Raw genomic sequence first — 27,384 nt, forward strand, 5'->3', positions numbered from 1 at the left:
GCAGAGGATTAGCCTGTTAAGCCACGGCGCCAGCCAGGATTTTTAAACATTAAGTTCTCAGACTGTAATATCAGGAAATCATGACAGATATGAAACAAGCTTTGATCTCATCAACAGTCCTGTAACCTGGATGATGGAAGAACGAGTTAATGGCCGTCGCCGAGGCTCCACAGGCTAATCCTCCCCCTGCGGTGCCGGCACACCGGATTCTAGTCCCGGTCGGGGCACCGGATTCTGTCCCGGTTGCCCCTCTTCCAGGCCAGCTCTCTGCTGTGGCCAGGGAGTGCAGTGGAGGATGGCCCAAGTCCTTGGGCCCTGCGCCTCATGGGAGACCAGGAGAAGCACCTGGCTCCTGCCTTCAGATCAGCGTGGTGCGCCGGCCTCAGCGCGGTGGCCATTGGAGGGTGAACCAACGGCAAAGGAAGACCTTTCTCTCTCTCTCTCTGTCTACTCTGCCTGTCAAAAACAAAACAAAACAAAACAAAACAAAACAAAACAAAACAAAAAAAAAAAGAAAACCAAAAAACAAACAAAAAAAACCAATGAGTTAAGAGAAGGCAAGTGGTTTGTATGGAAATAAGGTAAAGTGGAAGCAAAGAGCAAGCTTCACCCCGTGTCTCTAGGGCCACCCTGAGCAAGCACAGTGACCTGGCTGGACGCTCATATCTCATTCCTTTGGTAGGTATATCCCTTCAGTAGAGGTAAACTAATGACACCATCAAACATCATGTTCCCTCTGAAGATCATTTTTCCAACTCTACTTGCTCTGGTTTCAAGCGTACCAGGCTGCTTTCTGGCGGCAAACTTCGCCTAGACTTTTCTGTTGGGAACATGATGACCGTCTGATTCTGGTGTACTGTTCACAAGAAACTAATTCTCTCACTTAGATTCAGCACTTGGGAGCCTGACTAGCAAGAACCAGTTGTCATGAGACCGATGATCCTACGACGCTCAGTACCAGTGGCTTTCAACCAAGAGACTGCTTTCACAGCAGAATTCCTGAGCTCGACCTCGGAACAGCCAGCGTCCGCTTCTCCAGTCTCTCTCACCTGCCCGAGCGCATCACTGTCACCGAGGGCAGTGCCCGTGACCCTCAGGCAGGCAGTCTGGCACGCTCTGCACGGCGAGGCTCCGGACCGAGCTGCAGTCTAGCCCATGCTCTAAAATCCTTTCTGACATCCTATTGTTTGATGCAGGCTCATCACAGGAATGGAGACCCCTGGAGTTTAAGGACTTTACCTAAAATCACACAGCTGACCAGTGGCAGAGCTGAAGCTCGCAGCGTGGTGTTCCACGCACCATGTGGTGCAGTCTTTGTTGACTGGCACCATTCGAAGGCCCAGCCTGCACGTGGTGGAACCTCCCCTCCCGTCTGCTGAGTACCTCCTTCTGATACATCAGGCAGCACTCAGGGCCCTGACAGTGTTCTCATACACATGAAAACACCGACAGTTATACAACAGCTCCAGAGATTTTTCTTTTGAAGTTTTAAAAATTCCTATAAAATATTATGTCTCAGTATCTCTGCAGGATACATTAGAAGTCAGTGACAGCCCCTGGCAAAGAACTGAGCCTATCAAGGCAGACAGATCTTTTATCAAACATCTCTTTTGCATTACTGGAATTGTTACCATATGCTTTTATTACCTATATAAAATCACATTTAAAAAATTTTATTTGAAAGGCAGGATTAGAGAGAGAGAGGGGAAGACATGGAGAAAGACCTTCCATCCACTGGTTCACTCCCCAAATGGCTGCCATCAGCCAGGACTGGGCCAGGCTAAAACCAGGAGCCAGGAACTTCTTCCAGGTCTCCCACATGGGTGCAGGGGCCCAAGCACTTGGACCATCTTCCCCTGCTTTTCCCAGGCCATTAGCAGGGAGCTGGATCGGAAGTGAAACAGCTGAGACTCGAACTGGTGCCCGTAAGGGATGCCAGTGCTGCAGGCAGTGGCTTAACCCACTATGCCACAATACTGACCCCTAAAAATCACAGTTTAAAGAGATCTGTGTGGGGGCTGGTACTGTGCAGCAGGCTAAGCCACAGCTTGCAACACTGGCTTCCTCCGTTGGAGTGCCGGTTTGAGTCCAGAAGACAAAGGGTTTAAGACAATTACTCTGACCTTTGCTGAGGAGGGTAAGTATTCATGTCTTTATGTATCAGAATCATTGCCACAGCCACAACAAATAGTTTCTTCCCTAGGTTTAGCTGATTCCACCTTTAAAGTCATTTATTGGGCTAGAATTCCCATTTTTAATTCTACCAACAACGTAAAGATGACAAAAGTTCAGAGATACTTTTGGTCACCCATGGAATCTTAGACATCTTGGCTGTCAGTGATCCTAGTAGCCTATGGCTACAGAATGTCCTCAATTAGAAAACATTCATAAAGGGGCGGTCATTTGACACAATAGTTAAGACACCCCTTGGGAAATTCACATCCCAAATGAAGAGTACCTGAGTCCACATCCCAGCTCCATTCCCAATCCCAGCTTTCTGCTAATGGCACCCTGGGAGGCAACATACGATGGCTCAAGTGCTGAGTCCCGTCTGCCCATATGGGAGACCCAGACTGAAAGAGTTCCAGAGAGAGGGGGGAAAACAGAGAGAGAGAGAGAGAGAGAGCGCGAGCAAGCTTCCATCCACTGGTTCACTTCCCAAATGGTCATAATGGCTGGAGCTGGGCCAGGCTGAAGCCAGGAGCCTGGAGCTTCTTCCAGGCTCCCACATAAGTGCAGGGGCCCAAACACTTGGGCCATCTTCTCCTGCTTTTCCCAGGCATATTAGCAGGGACCTGGATCGGAAGTGGAGCGGCTAGGACTCATGTGGGATGCAGGTGCTGCAGGCTGCAGCTTTACCCACTATGCCACCTTCCCTAAAATACTTTTTTTCATGATCTTTTAAAATAATCTTTGTAGGGGCCGGTGCCCTGGCTCACTTGGCTAATCCTCTGCCTGCAGCGCCGGCATCCCATATGGGCGCCAGGTTCTAGTACCGGTTGCTCCTCTTCCAGTCCAGCTCTCTGCTGTGGCCCAGGAAGGCAGAGGAGGTTAGCCCAAGTGCTTGGGCCCCTGCACCCGCATGGGAGACATGGAAGAAGCACCTGGCTCCTGGCTTCAGGCTGGCACAGAACCAGCTGTAGCGGTCATTTGGGGAGTGAACCAATGGAAGGAAGACCTTTCTCTCTCTCTCTCTACCTGTCAAAATTTAAAAATAATAATAATAATAATCTTTGTATGCATGGACTTCAAAAAAATTTTTGTACCAAATAAACTTACCTTTTAATTACATTTTCTACAAATGGTTTGAAGTACCTGTGTATGAAAGCAATGGAAGTCGGGTCTCGGTTCCAAGCTGCCCAGTCATCATCACAGTGTGTACACCCAAGGCTGTTCATTCATTCCTTCCTCCGTGCAAACATTTATTTATTTTAAGATGTACTTAGTTGAAAGGGAGAGTGTCAGACGGAGAGACCTATAGTCTACTTGTTCACTCCCCAAACGCCCACAGCAGCCAGGGCTGGGCCAGGCCACAGTCAGGAGCCAGGGACTCCATCCAGGTCTTCCAGGTGGGTGGCAGGATCCCAAGTCCTTGGGCCATCACCTGCTGCTTCCCAAGCACATTAGCCAGAAGTCAGATTGGAAGCATGGACTCAGACCAAGCACAGTGACCAATGTGGGCTGTAGGGGTCCCAAAGGGTGGCTGCACCCACTGTACCACAATGCCTACCCCCATTCAAATATTTAATGAAGGATTATTACATGCCCAGTACCAGGAGCTTCTGATGTAATGGCCAGCAAAAACATACTTGGTTCATGTTCTTATGGGGCTTAGTCTACTGGAAGAGATAAATATGTTACTGTAAAAAAAATTTTTTAAATAAATAAATGTGTGACTAAATCCTAGGAGCAGCACTGAGAAGAAATTTATTCTGCAGGCAATAGAAGTTTCTAAGCAGCAAGTTCAGATCTGCATTTTAGGATAAGAGAAAAATCTTGTAGCTAAATAAAACTACAATGTAGGGAAGTACTTAAAGAAGCAGAACCAAGTCACTACATAGAAATACAACGCTAACATTCTTCTACTACTTAGGCAAGCCACGGCCAGTTTCATTGCTGGCAGCCTCAGAGCATTTTGGTCTCGCCAGGACCCAGAGCCTTGGTTCAGCAACTACTAACTCCTGACAATGCTTCCTGAGTGACCATCAGTCTTTTCCTTGCCAAGCCACTGCCCAGATTTGAGAGCAAAGACCCTTGGCACAGCAGCCGATGTTGCTGTCCACCTACCTCTCAAGAAGAGACTCACCTGATTGTCCAGTTTCAGCTGTCGGAGCCGCATAGTCTCGTCTTCAAAGGCACTGTTTAAAGACAAGAGAAAACAACAACGAAGTCGGTAAAGAGAAAGTCCCTTTAAAACCACGTCTGTTTCCTCGTTTCACATATGCACTGCCTTGGGCTGTTCATGACCCATCAGCTGTGCCTCAAAGTCTCAGTTCTGGAGGCTGCCCCACGGACTGCGGCAGCACCTGCCACCCCTCACGCCACACTCTCTCCACACGGGCCCCTCAGGGTCTGAAATAGCCGAGCTAAGAAAAGGCCAAGGAGCAGGGACTCCATGTGTGTCAAGGTTTCTACCTGCTTTGTATCACAGACTAAGTCCTTGTTATGTTCCAACTGCAGAGTGAAGAATCCCACGTGCATCTATTCCTCAAGACAACCCTATGTGTTAGGAACCATTACTTTCACACTTAGAACACAAAGAAATTGAGACTTGGAAAGTTGTGTGTAAAGACCAGAGGGGCTGGTGCTGTGGTGTAGCAGGCTAAGCCTCTGCTTGTGGTACTAGCATCCCATATGGGTGCCTGTTCATGTCCTAGCTGCTCCTCTTCCAATCCAGCTCTCTGCTTTTGGCCTGTGGAGGATGGTCCAACCGCTTGGGCCCCTGCATCTATGTGGGATGCCTGGAAGACACTCCTGGCTCCAGATCGGCCCAGCTCTGGCTGTTGAGGCCATTTGGGGAGTGAACCAGCAGATGGAAGATCTTTTTCTCTGTCTCTCCCTTGTCTGTTCGTAGCTCTATCTCTCTAATTAAAAAAAAAAAAAAAAAAAAAGTATTTAAAAAAGACTGAATGCAAGAAATGGACCCTAAACTCTCAGGGAAGACATACTTCTGGCCTCGACTTTGTGGTGCCTGCGTTTCTCCCAGGTATGTTCCTAAGGTTCCTACATTTTCTATCTGCCCGCACATATTTATTATTATATTACCGATATTACTGCTCTCCCTCTAGGGTACATCACACCTAAACATCAAATGTAATTTCCTCTTTTTCTAGTTCTAGGTAAGGGAAAGTTAAGACTGTAGAGCATCTTACTGACATCCTTAAAATCTGGGCAAGTTGGGGCTGGCGCTGTGACATAGCAGGTGGAGCTGCTGCCTGCAGGGCCAGCATCCCATGTGGATGCTGGTTCAAGACCCGGCTGCTCCGCTTCTGATTCAGCTCTCTGCTATGGCCTGGGAAAGCAGTGGAAGATGGCCCAAGTCCTTGGACCTCTGTAACCGCGTGGGAGACCCAGAAGAAGCTCCTGGCTTTGGCTTTGGATCAGCACAGCTCCGGCCGTTGTGGCCAGTTGGGAAGTGAACCAGCGGATGGAGTACCTCTCTGTCTGTCTGTCTCTCTCTCTCTCCTTCTCTGTAACTCTTTCAAATAAATAAATATTAAAAAAAAAATCTGGGCAAGTCGCCAAACTTGCTTTTCCAGTTTGCCATGAAAAACACTTACAATGCCCCTCACCAAAGAAGGCCATGGGATCAACCGACAAGATTCAGCATTGCTGGGAGCAGATTCGCTTGACGGAAACGGAATCAAACTGCTGCCTTCAGTTGGTAAAACAAACCCTTTTGAACATTCTTTCACTGTCTGAAGCCATTTCTATCCTCACATATTCCTGCTGGAGGAGTTTGTGCTCTGACTCGGCATTCTTGGAGGGAGCGAGGTATGAGGCCAGGCAGAAGTGGCTCTCCAATAAGAAGACAAAGCCCATGACCACAAAGCACGCTGGTGCTCATCTGGGGCAAACTCGCCAAGGCATTCCCCGGTGACTTGATGGTTTAACCACTGCGTGGCTGCGCTGTGGACGGCTGCACAGCAACTTGGAATTTGCATACTAGTGGCCAAGACTCCTCCTGCCACAGAAGCAGCCAACAGGTCTAACAATGCCTTAGCTATTCAAATGTGGAGGCCCCTTCGGATATGGCCAATCCCCTCCATCAATTCCCCCACAACCTTTAAGTTTCAAGAACAAAACAAAACAGCATACTTAAGTTATCTCGGGCCAGCGCTGTGGCAAAGCAGGTAAAGCCACTGCCTGCAGTGCCGACATCCCATATGGGTACCAGTTTGAGTTCCAGCTGCTCCTCTTTTGATCCAGCTCTCTGCTATGGCCTGGGAAAGCAGGAGAGGATGGCCCAAGTCCATGGGGCCCTGCATCCACAAGGGAAGACCCGGAGGAAGCTCCTGACTACCGGCTTCAGATCGGTGCAGCTCCAGTCATTGTGGCCAATTGGGGAGTGAACGAGTGGATGGAGGGCTCTCTCGCTCGCTCGCTCTCGCTCTCTCCTTATCTATGTAAAACTCTTTCAAATAAATACATACATCTTAAAAAAAAAAAAAGTTATCTCTTTCTCCCAGTTCAAGAGAGGAGCAAACAGAAAAAATTCCCAGGGGAAATGTACCTTTGGCCTCACCTCTGTGGCCCCTACATTTCTCCTGGATATGTTCCTACATTTCCTCCATGTCTTATCCACAGTCATGTATTTAGCATTGTACTTTTGGTATTGAGTGGATAATCAGCACACATTTGAAAAAATTCTATACAAAATGATTTAAGACAGGGGCTGGCATTGTGGCATAGCACATAAAGCCATCACCTGCAACACCAGCATCCCTTGTGTATTGGATTGAGTCCCAGTTGCTCCACTTATGATCCAGCTCCCTGCTACTGGCCTGGGAACACATAGGAAGATGGCCCAAGTGTTTGGGTCCCTGCCACTCATGTGGGAGACCCAAATGACAGTCCTGGCTAGGGTGAGGCCCAGCGCTGGCTGTTCTGGCTGTCTAGAGAATGGATCAGCATACGGAAGATGTCTGTATCTTGCTCTCTCTATGTAACTCTGACTTTCAAATAAATATACAAATCCTTTAAAAATGACTTAAGACAAAGAAATTATGAACATTATATAAAGGAAGGGGAACTTGGACGAAAAAAAAATCACCAGGCCAGCGGCACCAGCACACCGGGTTCTGGTACCCGTCGGGGGGCCGGATTCTGTCCCGGTTGCTCCTCTTCCAGTCCAGTTCTCTGCTGTGACCAGGGAGTGCAGTGGAGGATGGCCCTGGCCCAAGTGCTTGGGCCCTGCATCCCATGGGAGACCAGGAGAAGCACCTGGCTCCTGGCTTCGGATCAGCGCAGTGCGCCGGCCACAGGGCAGCAGCCACGGTGGCCACTGGAGGTTGAACCAAAGGCAAAAGGAAGACCTTTCTCTCTGTCTCTCTCTCTCTCACTGTCCACTCTGCCTGTCCAAAAAAAAAAAAATCACCATTACAGTCTAGGATTTCCAAACAGCTGCTGCTTTTCCCCCAACTCACTCTGTTCTCAACACTAAGTTACGATGCCTTTTGGCACAAAACACACATCACCCCCCGCCCAAAGTTCTAAAAACCTGACATACCACCACTAACATTCTCAAGCACTTCCCTTCAGGCCTCTCCCAGTGGGGAAAACAGCTGTGACTTCAGCGCCTTCCAGACACCACTTAGCTCCTTTCATCAAGCCTGGACAAGCTGAACAGACAATCCAAATGAGCAGGGTACAATCACAGCTTCTTGACTTGAATGGAAGGGACACTAAGCAGGTGTTACACCTTTGTAACAGTCAGATACCTCCTATCCTCTGAAGGCCAGACCTCCCCGAATTTTAGGTTGAAATTCTAATTTGGGAGAAATACGTTTTATGTACTTATATTTTATCTAAATTAATACTTCTAATCTAACCCGGAATATGATCTTATTAAATTTGTATTTTTCCCCTTCAATTGTCTGTTTTCCTTCATTTCAAGCTAAGATAGTATAGGAAGCTTAGTTAGATTTACTAACCAAGACTACAAAGTAAATCAACATAAAAGGGAAAAATTTCTACAGAATACAATGAACGGAACTGCTATTTTTCTTTCAATTTTTCTTTGGGAAAGTTCCTATTTGCTTGGTACACACATCTTGGAGGAACACAAGTTTCTAACAAGTACAGCAGAACGCCATTCATCTGAGTTGTTATTCAGTTACAACCAAAGTCTAAATTGAAGAAACGAAGGAAGCCTTTTTAGCAAAGCACAGATCACACGGACACAATGTTTTGAGAATGTGTCCCATCCCAACCAACTTTGTTTCTGGACACCAAAATGTTGTCTGAATCCCCCTGCACTATTTAATTATTCATCTAAAAACTGCTGGGTAAAAGTCTGCCCAAAGGATGACCCCGTTCACCACCTCATTACCTACACTTTCAAGAATCACTCAAGCCCCTTGACTGGATTAAAAAAAACAAAAACAAAAACAAAAAACTGGGGGTAGGTATGGGCATTTCCGGACAGTGGGCCAAACTACTGCTTGGGATGCTTGTATCCCATATTTGAGTGCTTGGTTAAGTCCTGGCTCCTTTACTTCCAATCCAACTTCCTGCTAAAGCATTTGGAAAGCTGTAAAGGATGGCCCAGAGGCCTGAGCCCCTGTATCCATGTGGGAGATCCAGATAGAGTTCCTTGCTCTTGGTTCCAGCCTGGACAGTCCTGACTACTGCAGCCATCTGGGGAGTAAACCAGCGGAAAAGGTAACTTGACAAAGAAGAAACTGGGCAGACACAGCCTTAACCACACGATGGGATACATTAACTGTGATAGGACAGACACCAAGAGCATCGCAACACCACGTTTGCAACACTCCTGCCAAACATGTTTAACGTGAATATCTTTAGGAAGAAACAAGCCCAAATGGCAGGAAACTGTACCAACAATGGTCAGGACTCTAAATGTCAATACCAAGAAATACCAAAAGCAAAAACACTGGGGCCAGCACTGTGGTGCAGTGAGTAAAAGCAGCCTCGGGCAAGTCCAGCATCCCACATGGGCACTGGTTTGAGTCCCAGCTGCTTCACATGCCTGAACCAGAGGATGGAAGATCTCTCTTTCTCTCTCTGTAACTGTGCCTTTTAAATAAAGAAAGAACTCTTCAACAACAACAACAACAAAAAAGACTGAGGAATTAACTAAACATAATACAAAATCCTTGAATTCTAGACCAAAAGATCTATGTAGTATTGAAATTTAGACAAGAGCATTATATTAATGTTAAGTCACCATGTGTGACTAATCACATTGTGGTTATGAAAGAGAATGCCCTGGGGCAGGCGTCTGGGATCAGTAGGTTAAGCCACGGCCTGTCTGTGATGCTGGCGTCCCACATCACGGCACCAGTTCAAGTTCAATCCAGCTCCCTGCTAATGCACCTGGGAAGGCAACAGAAGATGGCCCAAATGCCTCGACCCCTTCCACCCACGTGGGAGACCCAGATGGATTTCCAGGCTCCTGGCTTCAGCCTGGCCCAGCCCAACCATCACAGCAATTTGGGGAGTGAACCAGCAGATGGAAGATCTCTGTCTGTCTCTCCCTCTCCGTCACTCTGCCTTTCAGATAAATGAAATAAATCATTAAAAGAAAGAGCATGCCCTTCTGAGTAGAAATGAGGTAAAAATAAGGGAGTGGAAACAGAGTAAGAAGGGTGGGGGCTGGGAAGCTACCCTTCTCTATGTCTACAAGTCCATAATGATATGAATAAATAAAAAGGAACAACGGAAATAGAAAATTACCATTAGGCGGGCCGCTGCCGTGGCTTAACAGGCTAATCCTCCGCCTTGCGGCACCGGCACACCGGGTTCTAGTCCCGGTCGGGGCACCGGATTCTGTCCCGGTTGCCCCTCTTCCATGCCAGCTCTCTGCTGTGGCCAGGGAGTGTAGTGGAGGATGGCCCAAGTGCTTGGGCCCTGCACCCCATGGGAGACCAGGAGAAGCACCTGGCTCCTGGCTTCGGATCAGCGCGGTGCGCCGGCCGCAGTGCACTGACCGCAGCGGCCATTAGAGGGTGAACCAACGGCAAAAAGGAAGACCTTTCTCTCTGTCTGTCTCTCTCTCACTATCCACTCTGCCTGTCAAAAAAAAAAAAAAAAAAAATTACCATTAGGCAAACATCACAGCAGCAACAGGTACAGGCAGTGCCCATCAATGGATGGTGACATCAGTGGATGGAAGTATGATGAGAAACAGGACCTATAAAAACTTGTGCTATTTCAATGCTTCCCCCTACCTCCCATGGTCTGAGTCCTTTAGGCTGATATCACAAAAATCCCACAGACGGGCACCAGCATTGTGGCAAAACAGGCAAAGCTGCAGCCTGAAGTGCTGGCATCCCATATGGGCGCCGGTTCGAGTCCCAGCTGGTCCACTTCTGATCCAGCTCCCTGCTAATGTGCCTGTGAAAGCAGCTGAGGATGGCCCACATGCTTAGGCTCCTGTACCTACATGGGAGACCTGGATGAAGCTTCTGCCTCCTGGCTTCAGCCTGGCCCAGCCCCAGCTGCTGCGGCCATCTGGGGAGTGAACTAGTGGATGGAAAATCTCTCTTTCTCTCTCTCCTTCTAACTCTGCCTTTCAAATTAAAAAAGAAGAATAATAAGAAAAAAAAAGTCCAAGAGGAAGGCGCCAGCAGACTTGCTATCTGGTAAGCGATCCCTCCCCATCAACATCACCTTCTCTGCATCCTCACTTGGTAGAAGCAGCAAAGGAGCCTTCTGGGGTCTCTCTCAAAAGGGCACTAATCTCATCCACGAAGGCTCCACCCTCAGGACCTTGTCACCGCCCAAAGGCTGCACCAATGCCATCACCTCGGTGATTAGGTGCAACACAGGAACCTGGGGATAGACACACATGCAGACGGCACTTCTCCAAAGATAACCAGAGATCACAATGGGGAAGACGGGGAACCACCACCTTAACTGTTCAACATCTCCAGTAACAAGAATGGCAATATCACTTTCCTAATGTGATGTGCCGAGAAGGGCAGAGTTCTACCGCACCTGTGGTGTTCTTGCCAAAAATACATAATCTTAATTTGTTCAAGAGGAAACACCAGACAAACCCAAAAGAGAGACATCCTACAAAATAACTGGTCAGACTCTTCAAAAGTGTTATGAGGGGACCTGTGTCATGGTGCAGCAGGTTGGGCCACTGCCTGCAACACACGCATCCTATACGAGCACCAGCTCCAGTCCTGGCTGCTCCACTGCCAATTCAGCTACCTGCTAACACGCCTGGGAAAGCAGTGGAAGACGGTCCAAGTACCTGAGCCCCTGCCACCCATGGGGAGACCCATGGAGTTTGAGGCTCCTGGCTTTCACCTGGCCTAGCCCTGGCTGTTGTGGCCATCCAGGGAGTAAACCCGAGGATGGAAGATCTCGCCCTCTCTGTGTCTCCCTCTCTCTCTCTCTGTTGCTCTGCCTTCTGCATAAATAAATGAATCTTAAAAAAAAAAAAAAAAGTGTCAAGGTCATTCAGGCAAAGAGAGATGCAGACTGGAAGAGACCAAGGAGACTAAATACAGTAGAGGATCCTGGACTAGAAAAGGGACCTAGCAGAAAACTTACAAATCCAAATAAGGCATGTAGACTAGCTAAGTGTACCAAATCAATATTAAGTTCCTGGGTTTTGGGTTTTTTTGTTTTTTGTTTTTTTTTTTCTTTTTATTAACATGCAGGTCCTGACTGGGATGGGCATGAGGTTCTGCATCTTTTTCTTTTTAAAATTTAATCTCTCAACTCTTGGTTTTCTCCTCAAATGCCTGCAACAGCCATGGCTGAGCAAGATCAAAGCTGGGAACCAGGAACTTGACCCGGGTCCCCCATATGTGTGGCAGGGACTCAGCTATCCGAGGCCTCAGCTGCTGCCTCCCAGGACGTGCATTAGCAGGAAACGGGGATCAGGAATCAGGAGTGGAGCAAGGACTCAAACCCAGGTACTCCCCCATGAGATGTAGGTCTTCCAAGTGACCTCCTAACCACTACACCAAAAGCCCAACCCTAACCTCCTGGTTTTGATGACTGCACTAAGATTATATAAGATGTCAACACTGGGGGAAATGTGGGAATTCTCTTACACTTTTATAATTTTTCTGTAAGCTTAATAAAAAGATCAACATTATAGTAAGGGACACAGGCTATGGTCTTACTCCATTTTCTGCTCCTGTAACACAACACCTGACACTGAGGCTACTTGGCTCTTGATTCAGGAGGCTGGGGAGTCCAACAGTATGGCAGCAGCACCTGCTTAGGTTCTGGTGAGGGCCTTGTGCTGCTTATCACAGCAGAAAGAGAACAGGCAAGTACATGCAAGTGAGAGAACCAGGCTGGACTCCCACAACAGAAGCCTGCGTGTGAAGCCAGCATCCCACATCAGAGTGCTACTTTGAGTCTAGCTGCTCCACTTCCCAATGGCGCTTCCTGCTGACGCACCTGAGAGGGCAGAGGAAGAGGGCCCACAGACTTGCGCCCCTGACACCCATGCAGGGGGATGAGGACAGAGTTCCTGGCTCCTGGCTTAGGCCTGGCTCAGACCTGCGATGGAAGCAAGGACAAAAAGCAACCCTTCGCGTTCCCTCTCGGCCAGCTCAACCCTACCCCTGCATTCCTGAGACATCTCCCTGCTATCTCCTCTACCAGCTCATCCTGCCTACCTGAGAACAGAACCCCAGCTTTGTTGAGACACTTCCCCCTGCATCCCTCCTCAACCAGCCAGCCGCAGAAAGGCCTGACAAGTGGGGAAACCAGGGCCCTCGTGGGAAACCCGGCGGAAGCTCCTGGCTCCTGGCTTTGGTCTTGCCCGGCCTTAACCATTGCAGCCATTTGGGAGTGAACCAGTGGATGAAAGATATCTCTCTCTCTGCACCTCTTCCTCCCCCTCTCAAATAAAAAATAAAAATAAATCTTAAAAAAAAATCCTAGCACATTATTCTTTTTTTTTTTTAAGATTTACTTATTTATTTGAAAGTCAGAATTACACAGAGAGAGGAGAGGCAGAGAGCGAAAGAGAGGTCTTCCATCTGCTGCTTCACTCTCCAGTTGGCTGCAACAGCCGGAGCTGTACTGATCCGAAGCCAGTAGCTTCTTCCAGGTCTCCCACGTGGGTGCAGGGACCCAAGGACTTGGGCCATCTTCTACTGCTTTCCCAGGCCATAGCAGAGAGCTGGATCGGAAGTGGAGCAGCTGGGACTCGAACCAGTGCTCACATGGGATGCCGGCACTGTAGGCGGAAGCTTCACTGGCTACACCACAGTGCCAGCCCCACTCATTACTTTTTTTTTTTTTTTTCCAGTGGAAAGCAAAACAGCAAGGTTTATTAGGGTAGGGACATCCGTAAGAATGGATGGGCCCCTCTCCAGGCAGAACCTGAGGGAGAGTGCATGGTTCACATTTAGGCTGGGGCTTTTAAGGGGATGGGTCTTGCCTTCCCGCCTTTTCTCTCCCCTTCATTACCCTTACTTTCTGCCTTTTACAATGCTGTAAGCCACAGGGATGGGGAACATCTGGCCTGCATGCTGTGTAAGGCCCTTAAAACTCCTTGGTCTGGCCCTGCCAAAGCAATTGCAGGCAGAACACAAATCAATAAACCGACAGTAGGCTCATTTTTAAGTTGATAATTTTGTATATCCCTGTAAATAACCAAATGGCCCTGGGTAGAAAAAAGGTTCCCCACCCCTGCCCTAGGGTATAAATGCAATGCAGCCAAGTTTCGTGCAACCACATAACAAGGATGGCCTTCATTTCTTATTTTCCCATGAGGCCTCACCAGCGTAGGCTTCACTGTCTACAAGGTCCCTCAACCGTCTGTCTCTAAGAAATTCCCGGCTGTCCCTGGTCTTGTCTTCTGGGCCCTCACCAGGAAAACCCTCTACACTGCATACACAGCAACACGGGCTTTTTCTAGCCCACTCCTCCAAACTATTGTAACCTCTGCACGAGACCCAGGTCTGAAGCCGCGGCCACACTTTCAGGTGTCTTTATATCTACATATCCTGTTGGTATAAAAGAACACCTGAGACTGGGTGACCAGTAAAGAAAGCAGATTTATTTGGTCCACAGTTCTAGAGGCGTGGAACTTCAAGAGCATGGCACCAGTATCTGCTCGGCTACAGGTGAGGGTCTCATGGCTGCTTCAACTCACAGCAGAAAGCAGAAGGGCAAGTGGGTGCTGGTGGAAGAGAAAAAAGGAATGGACTCCCGTGTCAGCCAACCCATTCTTCTGGGAAAGGCATTAATCCCTTCACTGCAGGGCTCTGCCTCCAGGACCCAAACACTTCCCGTAGGCCCCACGGTGCTGCACCGAGGGATTCACACGGGAACCTTTGGAAGCATGTGCACATTACAGCAGTTGTTAACTGTACTGTCATTGCAACTTTTCAGCAAATGGAAATTTTTTTCAAAATAAAAAAATTAGAAAAAATTGTTTAAAAACCCACATTTTTGTTAAATATTTACTTCATGGTTATTAACTTAGTATGCTTAAAAATCCCTCTGGGCCTTTAATTGAACACCTAAATTATACTCCCTCTATTTCTAAGACTAGAGATGGCATAACCATGAAGAAATAAGCACAAGCTCAAATAACAGAAAATTCAAGCCTACTTTTTTTTTTTTTTTAAAGATTTATTTACATATTTGAAAGGCAGAGTGACAGAAAGTCTACTGGTCTACTTCCCAAATGGCTCCAACAGCCAGGTCAGGGCCAAGCAAAAGCCAAGAGCCAGGAATTCCCATCCAGGTCTCCCATGTGGATGGCAGGGGCCCGAGCACTAGGACCATCTGCTGCCTTCCCAGGTGCAGGGGCCGGAAGCTGGACTGGAAGCACAACAGGCAGGACTAGAACCAGCACTGATATAGGATGCTGCCTGGCATTGCCAGCAACAGAGTAACCTGCTGAGCACAGCGCCGGCCCCTCAAGCCTACTTTAAAATATTACTTATTTGGGTAGGCACTGAGGCACAGTGGGCAAAGCTGCTGCTATGGTATCTGCTGGTGTCTCAGCTGCTCCACTTCCAATCCAGCTCCCTGCTAATGTGCCTGGGAAACCAGTGGAAGATGGCCCAAATGCTTGCTCCCCTGCACTCACGTGGGAGACTTGAAGAAGCTCCTGGCTCAGTCCTGGCCCAGTCCTGGCCATCGTGGCCATTTCAAGAGTGAACAAGTGAACAGAGGATTGATCACACACTCTCTCTCTCTCCCTCCCTCCCTCCCTCACTGGAACTCTGCCTTTTGAATAAACAAATCTTTAAAAAATAAAATATTACTTATTCCCTTGCTAGTCTAAGCTATATCCAACACACCATGCTGTCGAACAGTTCCAAGCATTTACTAATGTGTCAAGGACCACTCGATTCTGTGATTACGCTGCTGCCTCAACACGCCTGTCAAGTTCCTTCAGCCTGCAAAAACACCGCACATTTTTCAAGTTGCCGAAAATGCAAAATCCGTGGCTGCGAAACCACCAGGGAGTGTTTCTTGCTGCCTCCTACTCGGGGCCAGATACTCAGGACGCTGTAGTCAGCACTTAACTGCGACTTGGCCAGAGAGCAGCGGCTGAACAGGCTCCTTCTGGGCACTGGCGAGAGCAAACCCTCTCCTCGCCAGGAAGGCAGCAGGATGGGACTTGCAGAACAGGCGGAGAGCAGCTGCTGGCCTTTCTAACATCGCTTGAGTGAACGCTTCCTTTAACAACCTCAGTGCTGCTTGTAACATCACCAATGAGCAGTTGGCAGTCTTAGGGATTCGTTACAGCTGAGAAGGGGAGCCGGCACTAGCACCCCACGTGGGCGCCTCTTCGAGTCCCGGCTGCTCCACTTCCGATCCGGCTCTCTGCTGTGGTCTGGGAAAGCAGTAGAAGATGGCCCAAGTCCTTGGGTCCCTGCACCCGCAGGGGAGACCTGGAAGAGGTTCCTGGCTCCTGGCTTCGGATCGGCTCAGCTCCAGCCGTTGCAGCCATCTGGGGAGTGAACCAGTGGATGGAAGGCCTTTGCCTCTCTATAACTCTGCTTTTCAAATAAACAAATAAATCTTTAAAAAAAAAAAAAAAGAAAAGAAAGAAAGAAGTAGAGAAGTGTTGGCTTATCCTTATCCTGATTAAATAAATGCAATAAATGTCCACGAGGATTGATGAAGGAGACTACATAGAAGGAAAATTATTCATTTTTCTAAAATTTTTTAATTATCGTTTGCATTTATTTAAAACAGAGACAGAGAGAAAGATCTTGCATCTGCTGGTTCACTCCCCAAATGGCCACAATGGCTGGAGCTAGGCCAGCCAAAGCCAGGAGCCAGGAACTCCATCCTGGTCTCCCACATGGGTGACAGAGGCCTAACCATTTGGACCATACTCTGCTGCTTTCCCAGCTGCACTAGCAGGGAGCTGCATTGGAAGTGGAGCAGCCAGGATACAAGCCAGCACCTATATGGATGTTGGCATTACAGGCAATGGCTTAATCTGCTGAGCTACAGTGGAGGCCCATAATTAATTCATTTTCATTTTTTAAGACTTTATTTAGGGGCCGGCACTGTGGCACAGCAAGTTAATGCCCTGGCCTGAAGCACCAGCATCCCATATGGGCACCAGGTCGAAACCCAGCTGCTCCACTTCCGACCCAGCTCTCTGCTATGGCCTAGGAAAGCACTAGAAGATGGCCCAGGTCCTTGGGCCGATGCACCCGCATGGGAGACCTGGAAGAAGCTCCTGGCTCCTGGCTTTGGATTGGCACAGCTCCAGCCGTTGTGGCCAACTGGGAAGTGAGCCAGTGGATGGAAGACCTCTCTCTTTTTCTCTGCCTCTCCTCTCTGTAACTCTTTCACATAAATAATAAATTTAAAAAAAAAAAAAAACTTTTAAATTTATTTGAAAGGCTAAGTTAGAGAGAGAGAGAGAGAGATCGATCTTCCATTTGCTGGTTCACTCCCCAAATGGTCATAACAGCCAGTGCTGGATCAGTTGGAAGCCAGGAGCCCAGGATTCAGTGTGGGCTTCCCATTAGTATGGCATGGACCCAACTTCCTGTGCCGAAACCGCTGCCTCCCAGGGTCTGTACTGGCAGGAAGGTGGCGCCAGAACCTGCAGCTGGCACTGAATGCAGGTGCTCCAGGATGAGACTTAGAAGACTAAACCTTCAGCCTAAATGGCCACCCCCAATTTTAAAAAAATTAATTTATCTGAAAGGCAGAGTGGCAGAGAGAAGGGAAGAGACACAGAGAAAGAGCTATCTTCCATCTGCTGGTTCACTCCCCAGATGTCCACAAATTTCAGCCGGGCCAAGCAGAAGTCAGGAGCCAAGACTTCTATGTGAGTCTCCAGGTGGTTGACAGGAACCCAGGTACTTGGCCCATCACTCACTGCCTCCCAGGCGCATTAGCAGGGAGCTAGATAGGAAGCGGGGACCAGACAGGACTCAAACCAGGCCCTCGGATATGGGATGCGGGGTCCCAAGTGGGGGGCTGAGCCCTTTGTGCTGCAGGGCTTGCCTTCACCCCTAATTTTTAACTAGGTTGTTTGTCTTAATATATCAGTAAGATTTCTTAGAGTCAAAATGTAAGGTTTTTGATGGATAGATGTTTTACAAATATTTTCTCTCCAGTAAATAAAAAATAAAACAAAAATTGGGTAAAAGATTCACTTGCTTCACAAAAATAAAAATAAAATAAAAAACACATGGAAAAACAATCAACATTCCTAGTCATTAGGAATATGTACATTAAAACCAGCCCCAGCTGTTGCAGTCATTTGGGGAGTGAACCAGGACAGAAGACCTTTCTCTCTGTCTCTCCTTCTCCTTGTCTGTAACTCTAGCTCTCAAATAAATAAAGTCTTTTTAAAAAGCCACACAATTGGTACACGTGTACTAGAGTGATTAAAACTAAACAGACTGAGCTGGCGCCGCTGCTCACTAGGCTAGTCCTCCACCTGCGGCGCTGGCACACCGGGTTCTAGTCCCAGTTGGGGCGCCGGATTCTGTCCCAGTTGCTCCTCTTCCAGGCCAGCTCTCTGCTGTGGCCTGGGAGGACAGTGGAGGATGGCCCAAGTGCTTGGGCACTGTACCCCATGGGAGACCAGGAGAAGCACCTGGGTCCTGACTTCGGATCAGCGCGGTGCACCGGCCGCGGCGGCCATTGGAGGGTGAACCAACGGCAAAAAGGAAGACCTTTCTGTCTCTCTCTCACTGTCCACTGTCAAAAAAAACAAAACAAAACAAAACAAACCTAAACAGACTGGCCACATCAAGTACTGATGAGGGTGTAAAACAGCTGGAATTCTCTCTCTCTCATACCACTGGTCAATCAGCAATTTTACGAAAATGTACAACCACTTTGGAAACCAGCATAGCAGTTCCTTTAAAGAGAAACAGGGGGCCAGTGCTTTGGCTTAGTGGGTTGAGCCACTGCTACCTGTAATGCCGGCAACCCACATGGGTGCTAGTTCAAGTCCTGGCTGCTCCACTTCTGATCCAGCTCCCTGCTATGGCCCGGGAAAGCAGCAGAAGATGGCCCAAGTGCTTGGGGCCCCTACAGCCATGTGGGAGAGCCCAGTGAAGCTGCTGGCTCCTGGCTTCAACCTGGCCCAGCCCTGGCTGTTGCAGCCATTTGGGGAGTAAACCAGAGGATGGAAGATTTCTCTCTGTTGCTCTACCTTTCAAATAAATAAAGCTTTTTTAAAAGGGTAGAAGGAATCTCACATATCTTAGTAACACTATTTTTTAAAATTTATTTATTTATCTGAAAGGCAGAGTTACAGAGAGAGGAGAGACAGAGATGTTCTAGTTCCTGGTTCACCCCCCAAACGACAACAACAAGAGCTGTGTCAATCCAAAGCCAGGAGCCAGGAGCTTCTGCCAGGTCTCCCATCTGGGTGCAGGGGTCCAAGTACTTGGGCCATCCTCTGCTGCCCTCCTGGGCACATTAGCAGGGAGCTGGATTGGAAGTGGAGCAGCTGGGACACAAACCAGTGCCCATACGGGAAGCCAGTGTTGCAGGTGGCAGCTTTACCCACTGTGCCAAAATGCCAGCCCCATTAACACTATTTTCAGAATCAAAACCCAAGGAAATTAAACAAGTGAATAATTCACAATCCAAATTTTACTACATTACAGGTGTCAATTTAATGGTAAATGTTTGCAAACTATATATTTTACACTTTTATAAACTATAACAATGAAAATCTCCAACAGAAAAATACATTAAATGTGCCTCCATGCATATTTTTAGGATCTTTTTTTTTTTTTGAAAGATTTATTTATTTATTTGCAAGCAGAGACAGAGAGAGAGAGAGAGAGAGAGAGAGAGAGAAAGAGAGAGATCTTCCATCTGCTGTTTCATTTCCCAAATGGCTGCAATGGCTCGAAGGCAGGTGGAAGCCAGGAGCTCCATCTAGGTCTCCCATAAGGGTGCAAGGGCCCAAGCATTTGGACCATCTTCCACTGCTTTCCCAGGCCATTAGCAAGGAGCTGGATCGCGAGTGGAACAGCCAGGACTCAAACCAGCACTCATGTGGGATGTCAGCATGCAGGCAGCAGCTTAACTCACTGTGCTGCAATGCTGGCCCCATTAGACCTTTTATATAAATAGTTGGAGACAAAGATGATTCAAGATTTGGCTTGCCACAAAAACATGCAAAATAAATAAGCACTGTGTGTAGAATGGAGAATGAAACATCCTGCGAAATAGCCTTGAGCCTCAGGACACAAAGCTGCTCTCTAAGAGGTAAGGCAATATATACGATACAAATTCTCACCTTCCTCTCCAACCTTACCCATAAAAATACACACCCCGAGCAAGCCGGTTAAGATGTCCACAACCCACGTGAGAGTAACTAGCCACCAATCCACCCACCACATAAGAGTAACCAGCTTCCACACCTACCACCACATGAGTTACTAGCCTCCACACCCACCCCCCACCACATGAGAGTAACTAGCTTCCACACCCACCACCACGTGAGAATAACTAGCCTCCACACCCACCCACAGCCCACGTGAGAGTAACTAGCCTCCACACCCAGCTTCCGCTCCCAACTCCAGCTTCCTGCTACTGTGCACCCTGAGAAGCAGCAGGTGATGGTTCAAGCTGTCGGGTCCCTGCCACCCACGTGGGTGACCTGGATGGAGATCCTTGCTCCCTGGCTGCAGCCCCCACCCCCACCCCGTCCAGCCCCCAACCAATGCCAGGGTGTTTGGTGAAGTGATACAGTGAATGGGAGCTCATTCTGTTTCCCAAATAAAAAAATTAAAAATACATACTTTCCCCTCCCTATCCCCTCCTATCCTAGGAATAAAAAAAAGGCATCCTGACCACTGCGGAGGACTTTGTCAGCAGCCCTGACCCAGCCCCAGCCCCAGCACCACCGTAATCACCGTGGCTCTCCAGCCCCTGCAGCTCCAACAGCTTCTCCCTCAGCCCCAGTCTGAGCCTTCCTGCACCCCACCTGTCTGCCATGCCATGACCCCAGCTCCACCTCCCCTCCCTGGCAAACAAGGCTAACCAACAGAGCTCACGGTCAGCAAGGGGACGCCGATTCACGTCTCAATCCCTGCCACCTGGCTAATTCCCTTCTCATCTGCGGGAAATCAAAGACTCTAACTGCCAAGAGTAACAGCTGGTTTTCATTCTTCATTCCCGCTGGGCTTCTCCGAAGTATGCGACAAGAACCACCACCAGTTCCTTAACAGAACTCTCTCCCCTGTTTTCCGGAAAACTTCCTGGTTCTACTCTTACCTACAGGGCACGCCATCTCCCTTGATTAAATTCCCTGGACAAATAGGAAGTGTGTATCGCACAAGCCTGGCACTGAGTTAGGCACGAACAGGAATGCTCCATGCATTCCTTTGATTTTCCTCCTCCTCCACTCCTCCTTACTGTAGTCAGTTGCACCTGCCTCCTCCAGGCCCCCTTCTATCATCTAATCTGTGCCCACGCTGCTAACCCCTAAGTCTCTCTCTCTAGCATTTGGACCAGAAACCTGCAAAGAGAAGGAAAGGACATGTTTTGCACGCAGTTAAGAAGCCGCTTGGGACACTCGCACTGCAGTGCCTGGGTTTCAGCCCCAGTGCCACTCCCAATTACAGCTTGCTGCTAATGAGCACCCTAGGAGGCAGCGGGTGATGGCTCAGGTACTGGGTCCCTTGCCACCCACGCAAGGATGGAGTTCCTGCCTCCTGGCTTCAGGCTGACCCAGCCCTAGCTGATGCAGGCATGTGGGGAGTGAACCACTGATTGGAAGATCACTCTCTTTCTCTCCCCCTCTTTGTCTCATTTTCAGATAAAATGAAAATAATAATAATAAAGAGTACAGAAGAGAATCAATAGGGGCTAGTGTTGTGGTGTAGTAGGCTAAGCCTCCACGTGCGGCACGTCCCAGCTGCTCCTCTTCCGATCCAGCTCTCTGCTATGGCCTGGGAAGACAGTAGAAAATAACCCAAGTGCTGGGGTCCCAGAATCCATGTTAGAGACCTGGAAGAAGTTCCTGGCTTCTGATCCAAGGGAATCACTGTTTACCTGTTGCTACCCATCAAGGACCCCCCAAGTCTTCAGCAAAGGTCTGTATTACCAGGCTAGCAGACCACTTCTAACAAAGGAGAGACTGCTTCTCCCCACAGCCATATTTCCTGGTCTTTGTTTCTTAGGGCTGCCTTTTGTTCTTTGCTAATTCTTCCATTTACCAATATCTCTCTGCGTTTCACACTTTCCTATGGGAAGTCATCAAAGAGAAAGGGCTCGGGTCAAGTCTCCGGGATATGGAGATAGTCCTGCAGCTGAATTAGATAAACCAATGAGGGCCAACAACTGAGGCAGCACCCAGTGCTTACGACTGGAGGTAAGTTTCTTCTGGAGTTGACATAGAAACACAAACACAAACAGCTCCTTTCCACCCAGCAGAGGGAATAAATGGCCACTCTTGCTTCCTGCTCCCAGCTCAATCATATTTTAAATAATGCGTCCTTCCTTGTCAACTGTTTTGTTACTCTTGTAAAAAACAAAACAGAAAAAGCCACTAAGTTGACAGATGAAGAGAAAGGGTAAGAACAGCCAGCGCTGTGGCGCAGCATTAACACTCTGGCCTACAGTGCCGGCATCCCATATGGGTGCTGGTTCGAGACCCAGCTGCTCCACTTCCAATCCAGCTCTCTGCCATGGCCTGGGAAGGCAGTAGAAGATGGCCCAAGTCTTTGGGCCCCTGCACCCGCGTGGGAGACCAGGAGGAGGCTCCTGGCTCCTGGCTTCGGATCGGCGCAGCTCTGGACATTGCGGCCAATTGGGGAGTGAACTAATGGAGGGAAGACCTCTCTGCCGCTCCTTTCTCTGTGTAACTCTGACTTTCAAATAAATAAATAAATCTTAAAAAAAAAAAAAAGGGTAGGAACAATCTAGTTAAACATATAATTTGCCTTAACCGCAGCTAAAGCAGCCACTGCTCAATAACCACAATGTTCAAGGTCCAGGCTGGCCTCTTCACCCTGGGGCCGTCATCTACCAACACTCTTAAACCAAAACCCCATCTTTAAGCCTTCCTAAACGCATTCTAAAAGGCATGCTGATATCACAGGCAAGCAATTTTACTTTTTTGCATCTTCCTCTCCTAATAACAAGGATGATAATAATGATTTCATAAGGGGCTGGCACTGCGCAGCAGGCTAAGCCACCACCTGCGACGCCAGCATCCCACAGGGACGCCAGTTCGAGTTTTGGTTGCTCTGTTTCTGATCCAGCTTCCTGCTAATGCTTCTGGGAAGGAGTGGAAGGGATCCAAGTGCCTAGCCTCCTGCCATTCATTCACAGGGGAGACCAGGATGGAGCTCCTGGCTCCTGGCTTCGGCTTGGCCTAGCCCAGCTGTTGTGCCCATTTGGGAAGTGAACCAGTAGATGGAAGATCTCTTTCTCTGTCTCCCTCTCTCTTTCTCTTTTTTTTTTGTTTTAACTTTGATTCTGAAAAATCATTTCTTGCTGTTTCATATATTTTTTATTTTAAATTAGTTTTTAAGATTCAATGTAGTTCATATGTATAATTCTAAGAATATGATATCCCCTTCCTTCCTGTAACTCTGCCTTTCAAATAAATAATAATAATAATGATCTCATAAAACATTTAAGAGTAACTGGAGAGCTACATACACAAACACACAAGTGCAGGCTTTGAGTCAGCTGCTTCTGATCACGGAGCAGTTAACGTGACCTTGGCTGTCCCTCAATCTCACGCATAACCTAAGCATAATGCTAATACTCATCTCAGACAGCCACGTAAAATGTACGCTCCCTAAAATCTGACTACTTCTCAACTGCCTGCTACGAGTATAAATCAGGTTTTATGTGACTCTGCAGTCCAGTTTGAAAGCAAGGACAGTGGACCCTGATGTCACTACTGGGGGACTGGCTAGAGAGTAGTACATCCACACAAAGGAACATCACGCAGCTACTTGAAAAAAAAAAAAAGCAATTACCTGAACAAAATCCAGAAATACAGAGGTACTCACTTGGAAAGATGCCCAAATTGTTTTATTGATCATTAAAAGCCAAGGTATGGAATATTGGGGTGTAGCATTTGCTATCATTTATGGAAGAAAAAAACCATGTATTTACATGTGCCATGCAGGAAAGGACACTAGCATCAGTGTTGCCTTCAGAAAGGAAAATCAGACTGTGAATGGGCAGGGGAAAAGTCTCACTTTTCATTACATACTCTTAGGGATCTCTTGAATTTTATGACATGTGAATGCATTTTAAAAAATATATTAAAGGGGAGTCAGTTAGCCTAATGGTTAAGACACCCATGACCACACCAGAACGCCTGGGTTCAATACCTGGCTCTGGCTGCTGATTCCAGCTTCCTGCTAAAGCAGACCCTAGGAGGCAGCAGTGACAGATCAACTAATTGGTTCCTGCCACCCACACTGGAGGCCTGGATTAAATTCCCAGCTCCCAGCTTCAGCCCCAGCCTCACCCTAGTCCCACCCATGACAAGCATCTGGGGAGTGAACCAGTGGATGAGAGTCTCTCTCTCTGCCTTAAAAACATAGAAATAATAATTTTCAATTCAAATATCCATAGTAAGGGGGCAGGCATTTGGCCTACCAGTTAAGCAGCAGCTGGGGTACCAGCATCCCATATCGCAGGGCCTGAGTGTGAGTCCTGGTGCCGTTCCCAATTCCAGCTTCCAGCTTCCTGCTACCGTGCACCCTGGGAGGCAACAAGTGCTAGTTCAAACAGTTGGCTCCCTGCCTGGATTGAGTTTTGGGCTCTCGGCTTCGATCAGGCTATTGTAGGGAGAGAAGCAGAGGATGAGAACTCTCTATTTCTCTTTCTGCCTCTCAACTTTTTTAAATAAATAAAACTATATATATATACATACACATACATATACATATAATACCTGCTTTTAAGCATATTAAATGTGACAAAGAATAGCAACAATTTAAAACTATAAATGGTTGACATCAATACAGGCGGTAGCAATGTCCTGTTAATATTATCAATCCCATGTCTGAATCACAAGCAGACTCACCGCATCTCCACTAACTGCTTCACAAGCTTACTTGAAATACAGTAGGAGTTGGGGGCAGCCGTGTGGCACAGCGGGGAAGATGAAAACTGGACACACTCACATCTCATAGAAGTGCTTGGGTTCAAGCTCCGACTCTAGTATTTCCAAATCCAGCTTTCCTGCTCCTGTCTACCCTGGGAGGAAGCAGCTGATGGTTCAAATACTTGGGTCCCTGCCACCCACATGGCACCCATGTGGATTAAGTTCTGGGCTCTTGGCTTCCACTGGGCCCAGTCCTTGCTGTTGCATGCATTTGGGGTATCTAGCGGGTAAAGCCACTGCCTGCAGTGCCAGCATCCCATATGGGCACCGGATCAAGTCCCAGCTACTCCACTTCTGATCCAGCTCTCTGCTATGGCCTGGGAAAGCAGTGGAAGATGGCCCAAGGCCTTGGGTCTATGCACGCGCGTGGGAGACCTGGAAGAAGCTCCGGGCTCCTGGCTTCATATCGGCACAGCTCCGGCTGTTGCGGCCAATTGGGAGAGTGAACCAGCAGATGGAAGACCTCTCTCCCTCTTTGCCTCGCCTTCTCTCTGGGTGTAACTCTGCCTTTCAAATCAATAAATATTTTTTAAAAATAATAAAATGGAAAAAGAGGAAGCTGCTTGACACAGTGGTTAAGACAGCATTGAGGGCCGGCGCCGTGGCTCACTTGGTTAATCCTCCACCTGCAGTGCTGGCATCCCATATGGGTGCCAGGTTCTAGTCCCGGTTGCTCCTCTTCCAGTCCAGCTCTCTGCTGTGGCCAGGGAAGGCAGTGGAGGATGGCCCAAGTGCTTGGGCCCCTGCACCCGCATGGGAGACCAGAAGGAAGCACCTGGGTTCTGGCTTCGGATCGGTGTAGTTCTGGCCATTGCGGCCATTTGGGGGGTAAACCAACGGGAGAAAGACCTTTCTGTCTCTCTCTCTCACTGTCTAACTCTGTCAAATAAATTTTTTTAAAAAAGTGTTCTTTTTTTAAAAAAAGGACAACATTGAGGGGCTGGCCTGTGGCGTAGTAGACTAACCTCCACCTGCGGCGCCAGCATCCCATATGGACACCAGTTCGTGCTGCGGCTGCTCCTCTTCCAATCCAGCTCCCTGCTATGCCCTGGGAAAGCAGTGAGAGATGGCCCATTGCTTGGGCCCCTGCACCCACGTGGGAGACCCGGAAGAAGCTCCTGGCTCCTGACTTCAGATCGGCCCAGTTCCAATCTTTCCCTGTCTGTAACTCTGCCTCTCAAATAAATAAATAAAATCTTAAAAAAAAAAAAAAAAAAAAAAAAAAAAAAAAAAAAAAAAAAAGACAACACTGAAACATCCACTTCCCACATCTGAGTGCCTGGGTTCAAGTTTCTGGCTCTGCTCTGGATTCTGTCTTTCTGCCATTTCAGACCGTGGGAGGCAGCAGGTGATGGCTAAAGTAGTTGGGGACCTTGTCACCCACATGAGAGACCAGGACTATGTTCCAGGCGCCTAGCTTCAGGCTGTCTCAGCCATTCTCTCTCTCTGCCTTTTGAATTTAAAATAACAATTTTTGTTTTTAAAAAATAAGGGAGCCAGTGCTGTGTAGCAGTAGGTAGAGTTGCCACCCATAGCGCCACCATCCTATATGGGCACTGGTTGCTCCACAGTCCTGGCTGCTGCACTTCCGATCCAGCTCCCTGCTTATGTGCCTGGGAAAGCAGCACAAGATGGTCCAAGTCCTTGGGCCCCTGCACCCATGTAAGAGATCCGGAAAAAGCTCCTGGCTCTGGTTTGGCCTAGCTCTGGCTGTTGTGGCCATTTGGGGAGTAAACCAGCAGATGGAAGATCTTTCTCTCTCTCTGTAACTCTGCCTTTCGGATAAATAAATAAATCTTTAAAAAAAAAAAAAAAACAACTACAACTTAGTATCATGCCTAGAAATCTGATAAGGATATATTAAAGAAAAAAAAAAAGGTTGGGGCCAGCACTGTGGCACAGTGGGTGGGCTGCTTCCTGGGAAGCAGGCATCCTACAGGCGTGCTGGTTCCACCCAGCCAAAGACTCGGCTTTCATCCTGTTCAAACTGATACTGGTTTCAGATAACAGCAGCAATGGCCGTATCAAAGGGGCTTTTTAAGTCAGCTGAGGAATAGGTTTACCTTGTCCAGATCCTAAATGTCAACACTGGGAGGCCAAACTGTCTCAATGGGACATGGAGAACCATGTGGCTGGAACAGAACAGATGGGGGTGGGGGAGGAATCAAATCAGAAAAACATCTTTGGGACCCTCCTTCTCCAGCCACTGTGGTCTAGGCGCCGCTCGCTTCTTCTTGCAGGCAGAGAATGAAAATCCAGGGGCCCATTTAGCAGAGCCATCAGGCAGCAGAGAGGAGGCAATGAGAGGAAAAGTTGGCCGCTGACTGCAGCGTTCCTATAGTTCCAGGGGATGCAGTGAGCACTGTTTTAAATTGAAATCCTCTTGCTTTTGTTTGTCCCACATGGCAAAAGCAAACAGCATTCTTTTGAGTAAACCAAACTGCAAAGTTATTTAAAATGTATGATCTGGGGCCCGCTGCTGTGGCACAGCTGGTTAACTGGTTAACTGAAGTGCCAGCATCCCATATGGGCGCCGGTTCAAGACCTGGCTGCTCCACTTCCCATGGCTTCGGATCGGCACAGGTCCAGCCATTGCAGACAATCGGGGAGTGAAGCAGCTC

General features: G+C 48.2%; 1 protein-coding gene across 7 annotated transcripts in view; it reads right to left on the minus strand.

The window, feature by feature from the left end:
- The window catches only part of TULP3 (TUB like protein 3), a 51,061-nt gene that overhangs the window by 17,097 nt on the left and 6,580 nt on the right, over positions 1–27,384 (minus strand). For 6 of the 7 annotated variants that reach the window (XM_062194807.1, XM_062194806.1, XM_062194805.1 and 3 more), the window contains exon 2: positions 4,307–4,358. In XM_062194807.1, coding sequence (XP_062050791.1) covers positions 4,307–4,358 — 52 coding nt within the window. Of the gene's footprint in view, positions 1–3,279; positions 3,295–4,306; positions 4,359–27,384 lie in introns of those variants that run through there. The other variant, XM_062194809.1, reaches the window with a different exon arrangement.

Source organism: Lepus europaeus, chromosome 6 (assembly GCF_033115175.1).
Source record: "Lepus europaeus isolate LE1 chromosome 6, mLepTim1.pri, whole genome shotgun sequence".
NCBI classification, from domain to species: Eukaryota; Metazoa; Chordata; class Mammalia; order Lagomorpha; family Leporidae; genus Lepus; species Lepus europaeus.